The sequence below is a fragment of the Cynocephalus volans genome, chromosome 5, assembly GCF_027409185.1.
Source record: "Cynocephalus volans isolate mCynVol1 chromosome 5, mCynVol1.pri, whole genome shotgun sequence".
Lineage (NCBI taxonomy): Eukaryota > Metazoa > Chordata > Mammalia > Dermoptera > Cynocephalidae > Cynocephalus > Cynocephalus volans.
The window spans coordinates 134,942,299-134,953,796 of NC_084464.1; the positions used below are offsets into that span (position 1 = coordinate 134,942,299).

General features: G+C 39.8%; 1 protein-coding gene across 1 annotated transcript; it reads left to right on the forward strand.

Annotated features, from left to right (window-relative positions):
- The first annotated feature begins 4,966 nt into the window (after positions 1-4,966).
- LOC134379290 (RING finger protein 11-like) lies at positions 4,967-5,443 on the forward strand. Its single transcript, XM_063098483.1, has one exon. It carries the CDS (start codon positions 4,979-4,981, stop codon positions 5,441-5,443), a length of 465 nt encoding a protein of 154 aa, XP_062954553.1. The 5' UTR covers positions 4,967-4,978.
- The last annotated feature ends 6,055 nt before the right edge of the window (positions 5,444-11,498 follow it).

Sequence of the window (11,498 nt, forward strand, 5' to 3'; positions counted from 1 at the left end):
ACATAACTGACCTTAAAACACTTAAGCTTGTCACTTACTCAGGTAAGTGTTCTAATTTAGCAGTCACTTAAATATTTCCATTTTTAAAAGAATGGTAGCAATACATCTTCACAATGATCAAAATGTCACAAGGTTCCCATTGACAGAATAAAAAAACACCAGAAGAGGGAAATTAAATGGCAGCATGATGGCCACAGCCACAGAAGGTTAGTCTCTAGGTCACATATCGCATGTTTTTGAGTGAAAGAAACTCCATGTTTTTTAGTGCCACAGAAAAAAGATGAGAAGGAGGAGGGAATAGTCTTAGTTTCTGAAGCCTTAAGCTCTGGCAATCTACACTTTAGGATCTAGATAATGTAAAATGGCTTGTAATTTGTCAGCTTCTAATAAACCGTACCAGTCTCACTCTTACATTGTAAAAGATGTGTACATTTAAAATAATCTTAAACAATTAACTGAGATAACATTGTAAAGGAATATCAGACGTAATAGTTCATGAGGCTTTGGTGGTCACAGTGCCCCTAAATAGTGAAATCTTTGGGTTAGAGGCAAACAAGAGGATTAGAAGATCTGTGTTTATTTATTGGTCAAAATATTACTAAAACAAATAAGCAAACAGTTAGGCTATATGATTGACCTTGTAAAGCAAAAACTGCCTTGATTGGATAGAAGTTTTATTTTACAACTACTTATTTTGATATTGCTTAGATTAAACTTTGATATCAAACTTTTAAACCTCAAGATTTAATAATATTTACTTTAATAAAACTTATACATAAATGTCAAAAAGATCCCATACTGGCCAGCTGCCAAAAAAAAAAAAAAAGTCAAAAAGAACAGAAGTCAGACCTCTTACTCAAAGATTACAATTAAACTTGGAATCTATACTGATTATCTCTCGTGAGTCAAGAAAAGTAAATACGTAATATAAAGCCAAACTCAAGGAAGCATAGATATTAAAGTGATTTATGGAGACAATGAAAACATAAATCAGATATAATTATCTGATTTTCTAAAACTAGTCATTTTCACCTCCTCAAATGGCCTCGTAATTTTTTGATGACGCACAGCAGAAAAGTGCTTATGTCAAACTAAAATGAGGACAGGGAAAGATAAATGTCCAAGTAACAATTTGAGATCCCATTATTCTTCTTGAGGATTTCACTCGTGTATATCCAGGAGGTGCTGGAGGAATGAAAGGCATCTGGTTCTCAGCAATTTAGCAACACACATTACAAAAGCCCCACTTTTGTACTCAATGACAATCAGATGGAATACTCAGATATTCCAAACATGTGGTTGTGAGATTCTGAACAAAACATCAGGTGAGAAATCCTGTAATAGTGAAGCCCATCCTGGGCTCTGAGTCCTCAGTCCACCTATATCTCCTTCCTGTCTTTATTTTTGTCCAGCACATTTCCCATCTAATATACTGTACTTTAATTTTTTTTACTGTGATAAAATATACATTACATAAAATTTACTATTTTAACCATTTTTAAGTGTGCAGCTCAATGTCATTAAATACATTCACATCTTTGTGCAACCATCACCAGCATCCATCTCCAGAACTTTTTCATCTTCCCATATCGAAACTCCACACCCATTAAACAGTAACTCTTCATCCCTCCTCCCCCCCCAGCATCTGTCAACAACCACTCTACTTTCTGCTTATGAATTTGACCACCTTAAGTTCCTCATGTAAGTGGAATCATACAGTATTTTTCCTTTTGTGTCTGGAGTGTTTTGCTTTTAAATTTTTGTTTATTGACTAACTCATTTCTTGAGAACATAAGCATCTGAGGCAGGTATTTCTGTCTGTATGATTCTCTGAGACATTTATTGAAATGGCTCTCAATAAATATTTGTATGAATGAATGAATGGCTCAGGACGGGTCACAGTGCTACAATGGATTGAGAACCAGTCAACACTGAGCAGAAGGTTACTGAGCAGTCACTATACATTGGGCACTGTGGCTATGACACAGATAAAGCCACAGGGTTGGCGTCAAGGAGCTTGTGTCTCTGCTAGAGTCAACTGAGTGAAAGGTAACTGTACTATGGTGAAATAAGTGCCATAACTGAGGAAATCTCACTGCTAGAGAAATGTACATGAGTACCTCTCAGTCTTGGAAGATCAGGGATTGGGACTTTGAAGGGCATACATTTAAGCCAAACCCTGAGAAGTGAGTGGGCATTGGCCAGGTCAAGGGTGTGGAGATCAAGGTCAGAAGAACATTCTTAAGGAAGGGGAATAACTACAGGGGCTCTTGATTTTTTTGTAAGTTGAACCCTTCTTACAGTATGGTAAAGCCTGTGGGTCCCTTCCTAAAATATGTTTTTAGTGAGTAAAGTAAAATACATAGGATTAAAAAGGCAATCAATTGCATTAAACTATAGGGCTGGCTGGTTAGTTCGGTTGGTTAGAGCATGGTGCTGGTAACACCGGGGTTCGATTCCTGTACTCGCCAGCCACCAAAAAAATAAATAATAAACTACAGTTAGCAAAGTATTTTCAAAAAGCCTCTTACTGCTACATATGATTCTTTATTAATATATTAGATAACAATGAAAAAAACAAAAATAAAACATAATGTATTAGATAACAGGGTCTAGAGGAAAGCTAGTAACTACTGTAAATTTCTCAGTAATGATGAGCATAAATGATGTATTGTGGTATCTGCAACAACTGTCATGTGATATAAAAATGTCTGTGATTTCTATTAGTGACAAAAATCACAGGTCCTAGTAATACTATTTTGGTTTGTTGGCTACATTTATAATTGGAGGGGGTACTAGATTTTAGCTGAAGATTGGTGAAAATAAATATGTAATTTTTTCCCATCCAAGTTCTGAATTCAAACCATAGACATTCCCCTGTCCCCAAGGGGTCTGTGGGCCCTGGGTTAAGAACTCCCGGGCAGGCGGTAGGATGGTGCATGCTCAGAGAATGGAGTTCAATGGATAAGGAAGAAGAGAAGGAGAAAGTGAAAGAAATGAGGGCAAGACAGGTGGGGGCCCCATTTTGGAAAGCTCTACATTCCACGCTTAGGAATTAGGAATTATTTTGAGAGCCATGATGAACCACTGAAATGTTAAATTAGGAATTATTTTGAGAGCCATGATGAACCACTGAAATGTTTTAAGCACAGAGATATCAAGCTCCAGCTTGGGTCTTAGAAAATCCCTTCTAGACTGCAGTTTGGAGGATTCGATGGAGCAAGACTAGCAGCAAGATGCCAGTTAGGAGGTGGTGGCAGTTCTCCAGGAAAGGATAAAAGTGGCCTGGGCTTGGGAAATGGCAGTGTGGACTGTCAGTAAGGAATGGGAGAGGAAACCAAAAGCTATTTAGAAGGCAGAATTGACAAAGTGAACCCACTTCGACTCCTAGACTGAAGAATCTGACAATGTAAGCACGAGAATGAGAACTCCACTTCAGTTTTCTCAAGTTCCTAAGATGACAGATGGTTAGCACAGAATGCCCAGTGAAAAACCATGACGGTTGCCAGAGAAGTGACCTGGTGTCATGGAAAGGGAATCTTAAACGTCATCAGCAGACGTGAGTTTTCTTATCTGTGTGGGAAGTTTCTTAAGATTTCTAGTGCCTAGTATCCCTGCTGGTAAAGCAAGGCTAAGGACACCTGCATTCTTGAGTTGTACGCCAAAGGGAGAGATCATCATTGAATATTTTGTAAATTAAGTGCAGTCGAAATGCTACTTGTGTTAGTACATTATAACCAACCCATAAAGGGTAGTTATTACTACAAATCAGTATTTACTAAGAGCTGAAGAGACATTTAAAGAGAGCAATCTGTGCAATTCAGAGTAGCTGGGTAAGCGTCACGGATCACATACAACTATAGCTGGCTCTGGAAAGATATGTGGAATTCAGCTAAGTGTGGGGTAGGGGTGGGGGTGTGAGCAAAAGGAGACCCCCTCGGGTCAAAGAACACTGAGGATGAAGAGATGGAGGACCAGCGTATTCCTAAGGTAACAGAGGTGGAGAGTAAGGCCGAGGACTGGAGGGGACAAGGCCATCTATGCTGGTTGTGTCCAGTCTACGCGGGACCTTGAAAACTACGCAAATGCTTGATTGACATACCACTAAAAGCCATAAAAGTTATGGTTCCTAGCATCATTATTATACTGTGGTTTAGTAAAACACTTAAAAAAAAAAAAAAAAGAAAAGAAAAGATTCTCAATCTGGAAATACTCAGTGTTTGAATATGTGTGTTTATTCTAGTTTCAATGAAAGAATCAGGCCATTTCCTTCTGACAGGGTTTGGGAGCCTCTGGTAGCTTTGGCAGTCTCTGTGAGAATATTTTGCCCCGAGGTAGGTGGGGATGAATAATGTAATTTAAACTAAAGCGTATTAGCTGAGGCTATTCTCAAGAGGCTCCAAGTACCTTAATTCTTCACAAAATAAAATGTCTCTTTAATTTAAAAAAAAAGAAAAAGGTAAATCAAGAAGAAGAAAGAAAAGAAAAACAGCAGATATCTGAGAAAATAAGAGTTTTTTGCCACAAGAGAAGGAACCTGGCTTCTGATATCATGTTTGCCACTTCTCTCTGTGACTGTAAGGAAATACCTTCCTCTCCCAATGCCTTGTTCCTTCAGGAAAACCTCACTACTATGGGAAAGCTGCTAATTTGTCTGAAGTGCTGTGATTTCTTTTATGGGAAAGCTAAGGAGGGAAAAGGCAGGGGAACAGTGGATGGATAGAGATGAGCACAGAAACTATTACAAGTTCAGGCAAGAGAAGGTGGTGGCTTGCAGCAAGGCATGGGCCCTGGAGATAAAGAGAGGAGAATTTTTTAAAAAAATGTCTTGGAATTGGTAAAGGGCCACAAAAATGTTTACATTTTAATGATAAAATTTAAACACAAATAAATTAAATATTAAAATTTAAAATTTTTTAAAGAAATGTTTTGGGGAAGGCTGTCAGAACAGTGCACAGATCACACACCCTAGCCCCAGATGGGGAACTGCCTCAAGGTCTCCCCCTCAGATGATATCTCCCTGCTTCATGAGTCTCAGTCTAACAGGGGTAGCTTTGGCAAGGGGACCAAGCCAGTTCAGGAGCTGCCATCGCTATATCAGGAACAAGTTCCAGTTCCAGTCTATCATCCAATACCTAGCCAGACTCAGCTAGCAACTCAGCTGACTGAAGAGGAACAAATTAGGATAGCTCAAAGAATAGGCCTTATACAGCATCTGCTTAAAAGAGTTTACGACCCTAGAAGAGATGGATCAGAAAAAAAGGTCTGGGAGTGTGTAATGTGTATGATGGATTTTGTTTCTGGGGACTCAGTTGGATTTCTGCCATGCATGCACATCAATCAACTGGATGGTACAGATGACTGGTTGGTGAGATCCTTCACGTGCCCTTCCTGCATGGAGCCAGTTGATGCAGCACTGCTTTCCTCCTATGAGACTAACTGAGCCAGGGTCTTTCGTGTGACTTCAAGTGAACACTCATTTTTGGTGGTTTTGATCTTTTGTCACTGAGCCCAAAGAGCCAGGGACTAGAAATTAAGATCATGCACAAATTTTCCTAAAAATTCCTGGTTGGCTGCTGGATGCTGGGGGAAAGTACGTGATCTTTTAGAAACTCGGGGGGAAAAGTACGATGGAATTTTTATGTAAATCCTTGACCCAGTGTTTAAAAATATAATTGTATTTAGATATTGTTACTGCTCCAGTACATAGGAATTGTGCAAAATGTTATAGCAGCTGTATATGTTTACATTGTGTGTGTTGAAAATTAGGAAAAAGATAGTGGCTATTTTTTCCTAAATAACTCCCCCCCTCCCCCATTCTTTTCTGAAGTTGCTGGCATTTGGTTTTATTAAAGCTACATTCTGTAACACTGGTGCTGACATTTGGTTTTATTAAAGCTACATTTTGTAACACTGGTGCACTCATACCCAAAATGTTTTTGAAGTAAACTCAATAGAATGTGCTGATGAATTGCATTGATGTTGGAAGAAAAGGAAGAAGAAGTAATTTCTAGATTTCTCACTCTAACAAATTAGTAGATCGCAGTTTGATTCACTGAAATGTGGAAAACTGGGGAAAGAACAAAATTAGATAGGAAGGAAAATCGAGAGTTCAATTTTGAACATAATTAATTCAAGGTGTCTGTGAGACGTTTCAATGGGGAAGTAGACAACTGGGAATATGGGTCTGGCACTCAGAGAACTGATAAATTTATAGAAGATACATAGATTATGTTTAAAGCAGGGGAATGAATGAACTTGAGTGTTGGGGAAAGGGATGGGAAGGGAGAGGAAGGAGAGTAGATAGGACAGTGAAAAAGATGGAGAACCAGGGTAAGAGGGAAAAGAGAGAAAAAGATGGTGACACGCTAGTTAGCCAAGGATTGAGCTCGAGCCATGCCCATAGTTGCAGCAGGAAGAACTTGAAAGGAAACGAGGAAATCGCCCAGCAGTAGAAGAACCTGAAAAGCACTAAGCCACGGAAACCACCACTCAGCTTTCCTGGGAGGAGTGGTCCACGGGGAGGCATGCTGAGAAAGGGAAAGTCAAGATGAGGATGGGTAAGCGTCCACACAGCAAAAGAAATGCAAAACAAGAGAGCATGATCTTAGAGTTAAAGAAAACAGAGAGATGAAGGCCTTCCAATACAAACTTTTGAGGCTTTAATGAGAAATATTTTAGTGAATGAGAAGCAATAAAAAGATTTTAAAGATCATTTCAGAGTGTTGATGGATTATGGTTTTGAATTTCAAATGGATTTCAGGTTTTGACTTGGCAATGTAAGGCAGATTAGAACACAAAATTTCATATTAAATTCATTAAATTAGGTAGAAACTCATCAATAACTGATTATATGTTGGACATAAGTATTTGGGTATCTCGTCCTCCCTCAGTGCCTTTTGCATATGTAACTAAAAAAGCAGACTAATTTGGAGTCATTTGATATAATGAGATCCTGTGCAAATGAAATACCGTTTCAGCACTGAAGCCAGAGCATTGCAGTTACCCTAGGGACAACTATCTATAGAAGATAAATTAATTATGTTCGCTAGTTCCTAAGCATATGGAAACAACTAAATAACTCAATAAAAGTGTGAACCTAATATACAGATTAAAAAAAAAGTATGAACCTGCTGACCATGCAAAGGGCTTTTGAGAAATGTCCTTCAATAAAATCCAAAAGCAGTGCTGGCTGATGACTCACTTGGGAGAGCACAGTGCTGATACCACCAAGGTCAAGGGTTCGGATCCCTGTACTGGCCAGTTCCCCCCTCCACCCCAAAAAGCAAAGAGACTTCATAGCAGCATGTCTACAGGCAGACTCATGAGTAAAATCACAACTTATAACATAACAAAAAGTTTAGAAGTGTAGGTTATAAAGGTAGGTCGTAATTTTAAGGTCTGTCTTTATAATATCTAACATGTTTTCAGTGCTTTGTACATACCAGGCACTGGAGCTAAATACCATACATGCACTATTTAATCCTCACAACAGTGAGGTAGGTGTTACTATTAAGCCCATTTTACAGCTAAGCCAATAGCCTTAGAATATTAAATACCTTATCCAATGTTACCAAGCTAGGAAGTAATGTAGTTAAGAGTCCAATAGGATGGGTCTGATCCCATATTAGGAGTCCTTAATATCTTTCTCCTGCATGGGTTTGGGTATTTCTTCTATTTTTTTTTTTTTTTTTTTTCTTAAAAGATGACCGGTAAGGGGATCTTAACCCTTGACTTGGTGTTGTCAGCACCACACTCAGCCAGTGAGCGAACCGGCCATCCGTATATGGGAACCGAACCCGGGGCCTTGGTGTTATCAGCACCGCACTCTACCGAGTGAGCCACGGGCCGGCCCAATTTCTTCTATTTTTTGAGTGTAGCTAAAAATATTTTGATTTAAAAAAGGTGATGGGGCCACTCTGGTGCCCCCGGGGGCCCCGAAGTATAGAGCTGAGGAAAGCCGAACCCAACTGCAACTAGGCATGCTGCTAACACCACTCCTGACACATGAAGCCGGGGGAAGCTGAATCCAGCCGCAACCAGGTAAAGAGCACAACAAAAACACAATTTTCACACAGGTAGTCCGCCATAGCCACCCTAATTGCCATGACAGCTGCAAAAGTGGCTAGTCTATATAGCAGCAGTCACAGCCACCATGTAGATGGCACACGAGACTCTCAACTGCACTGACACAAGAGGTACCAGCAGAGACCAAAAAAAAAAAAAAAAAGAAGTCTCCACAAAGCACACTCCAGAGTAATAGAAGAAGCATCTGCTTTATGATAACAGGGCAGGAGTTGATCGCACCTGTCTCAGTACTGAACAGATCATCTAGGCCACAAACTAACAGAGGAGCAGTTAATCTATCAGATGGAGAGAACGAATCTATGGTTGGTTATTAGAGGGGGTAGAGGGAGGGGAAAAGATGGGAGGTGGCAGGAGGGAGAGGGAGGGAGAGGGGAGAGATTGGATAAGGGACATAGAGAATAACTATGATTTATAATAATGAATATGCTAATAAAATTTTTTTAAATTAAAAAAAAAAAAGGTGACAGGGAAAATGAAGTCAGTCTGGTCAAGGCACCTAAAACGCTGCCTCAGCTTGAGCTGCAGGCACATCTTAGCTGAGAACACCCTGAAACTTTGCACTTAGTTGGATGGTGAAAGTTGCAACTTCCTAGATGACCAACTGCTGATTATTATTTGCAGCTACTTCCTGCCAAACCAGAAGTTTCCTGACTAAAGCCCACCTTAAAGAATTGTTACAACCAATCCCTTACGAACAAGGCTGTTTAATATATGCTAGCACCAATCAAAACTTTTGTAACTGCCCCCTCCTTTTCGAGATTTTTCCACTAAATGCTACTGACTTCTCTTTTGTCCTCCAAAGCACCTCTGAGTCTTCTCAAACCTGTGTCTCCCAGGCTGCAGTCCTAAAGAGTTCTCAAATAAACCCTCTTTGTTATTAAATCTCACCCCAGTGGTCACTGGTTGACAAAGGTAATGGATAAATTCAGTACAGTTGGATACAATTTGGAAAATTATGCTTTTATAGTGGAACAAATAGAAACATTCACATAGTTTCCCTTTGTCGCTGTTCCTATTGAGAGGTGGAATTTATTCCTCCTCCCCTTGAATCTAGGCTGGCCCTGTGACTTTTTTTGATGAATAAAATGTGGCAGAACTGACACCATACAAATTCTAAGCCTGGGCTTTGCACACCTTCCACCTGCTCTCTTGAAGCACTCCCTCTTAGAAACCAGCAGCCATCTAAGAAGTATGGCTATCTTAAAACCATGATGCTGTGAAGAAGCCCAAGCTACATGGAGAGAGAAAGAGGCTGGTAAAGAAGCATTGAGACACCAGATGCGAGCAAAGCCTTCCTGGACTTTCCAGCCCAGCCCAGCCACCAGCTGAATGCAGCTGAGGAAAGATCCAGCTGACTTCAAAGGGAACAGAACTATCCAGATGAGTCAACCCAAATTCCTAATCCACAGAATCATGAGCAAATACATTATGGCTGTTTTTGATCACTAAGTTTTGGGTAGTTTGTTATGCAACAGTAGATAACATAAGTTTAGCACAGTTAGATGCAATCTGTAAAATTATACTATATTTTGGTGGGGCAAGCGGAAAACATTCCTATAGTTTTACTTTGAATCCTAATGGCTTATCTTGTGTATTTGAGATAATAAACCTACAGTTAAAAGTTAGCTCTGGGCCAGTGGTTAATTTCTTCTGGTATGAGGCAAGCATTTTCAAGAAGGAAACCTAGTAGAGAAGCACTTCATATTTTAGAATTTTTTTTTTTTTTCTGTGTGCTGTGTATCATCATAGTAATACATTAGTAGAATGATTACCTACTTTTACTATTTGGAACTAATCCTTGATAGTTGCTTTTTGCTTGTTTACTTATATGCTTTCTTCTTTCAAAAACATTTGAGGTAGTTTACAATTAGATAGACACAATAGGAGAGTTAAAATAAAAATACAAGATTAAAATCAAATTCAGCAACTAAGAAGTAATTTCTAAAGCTTTTTCTAATTTGTTCACTAAAATTTACCTTTTAAATTTACCTTTGAGTTTCTTGGCAACTGAGGCAAACCTAGGAGACTATATCTTGCTAAACATGATTTCCTTTAGAAAGGAAAAATCTTTAATCTACTACTAATTATAAGAGCAATTTATTACATGGATCCCTTCACAGGGAACAGTAAATGGTAGAAGAGACATATGTATTCTTATTTTTAATTCCCAAACTATTACTCTTTATTTTTTTCCTTCCTTGGCATATTTTAATTTTGATCCTACAGGAAATTAAGTCTAACTATGTTTGAACTATCTTGGGAACTTTTCCCACCTTGCTATTTAGAGAAACTGAAGTCTTTGAACTGTCAATGTCTTCCATATTGACTGAACTCATTCTAACAAACTGGAAAACAGTAAAGTGTTCCTGAATTCACTGGGTTAGAACATGAATTCTCTGTTTTCTATGGGGCATGAGTCTTGAGGTATTTCATTTCAGGCTTTTTCCTCTTTTGTCTTGCTGTGAGCTTATCCTCCAAAAAAGAGGGGAGAGAGAGAGAGAGAGAGAGAGGAGAGAGAGAGAAGAGAGAGAGAGAGAGAGGAGAGAGAGAGAGGAGAGAGAGAGGAGAGAGAGGAGAGAGAGAGAAGAGAGAGAGAGAGGAGAGAGAGAGAGAAGAGAGAGAGAGAGAGAGAGAGAGAGCCACATGACCAGTAATTTCCCTAAGCAAATGGCTTTTGGGTGAATGCCTGACCTAGGAAGGAAAAAGAAGCCAAGGTGACCCCAGTGCTATAGAAGTAGCTAAATAGACTCTTCCCAGAAATATCACAGCAGGCTCTAGAAAGCAATTAGAGTGATATTTTGGCAGCTTGCACTACCAAGTGGAAGATTCTCCTACTGCTCTAGTTACATCCTTGATTTTCACTTCCTTTTGTTGTAAATACTTACGATGTCATTTCAGAGTGCTGCAAAGCAATAGGTGTGAGAGTAAACAAACTGCAAGAGCAATCCTTTCTCCAAATGCCAGAGCAGCTGCAGCCAGAGGATCCCGAAGCCACACCTAACTTGCCTTGCTGTCTGCTTTTCCTATTGTCCTTCTCCTCCTCTCACACATCATCTTTTACACATTTGCCAGCATCCTTGTGGGGTCTGCCAGAATCTGGCCACTTGCTGAGTATGCTTGTTCCTAGACCAGGGTCCAGGGTAGGTCCCTGCAACTGCCCTTCTCATTTCTGGCCCGAGAGGATACACTGAGGCTAAAGTCCAGAGCAGTTTGTCTTCCCAGTAGAAAGGATATGGAGCTCTAGATCATGCACATTCCTTCAGTTAAAGCTCTTTGGGGAAACCATTTGCCCTGTGAAATTCACTTTCTTAAACTCCAGGGCCGGCCCGTGGCTCACTCGGGAGAGTGCGGTGCTGATAACACCAAGGCCACGGGTTCGGATCCCATATAGGGATGGCCGGTTAGCTCAC

Bases quoted from the DNA above. Each gene is read 5' to 3' on its own strand.
- LOC134379290 (XM_063098483.1), top strand. From the start codon at position 4,979: ATGGGGAACTGCCTCAAGGTCTCCCCCTCAGATGATATCTCCCTGCTT.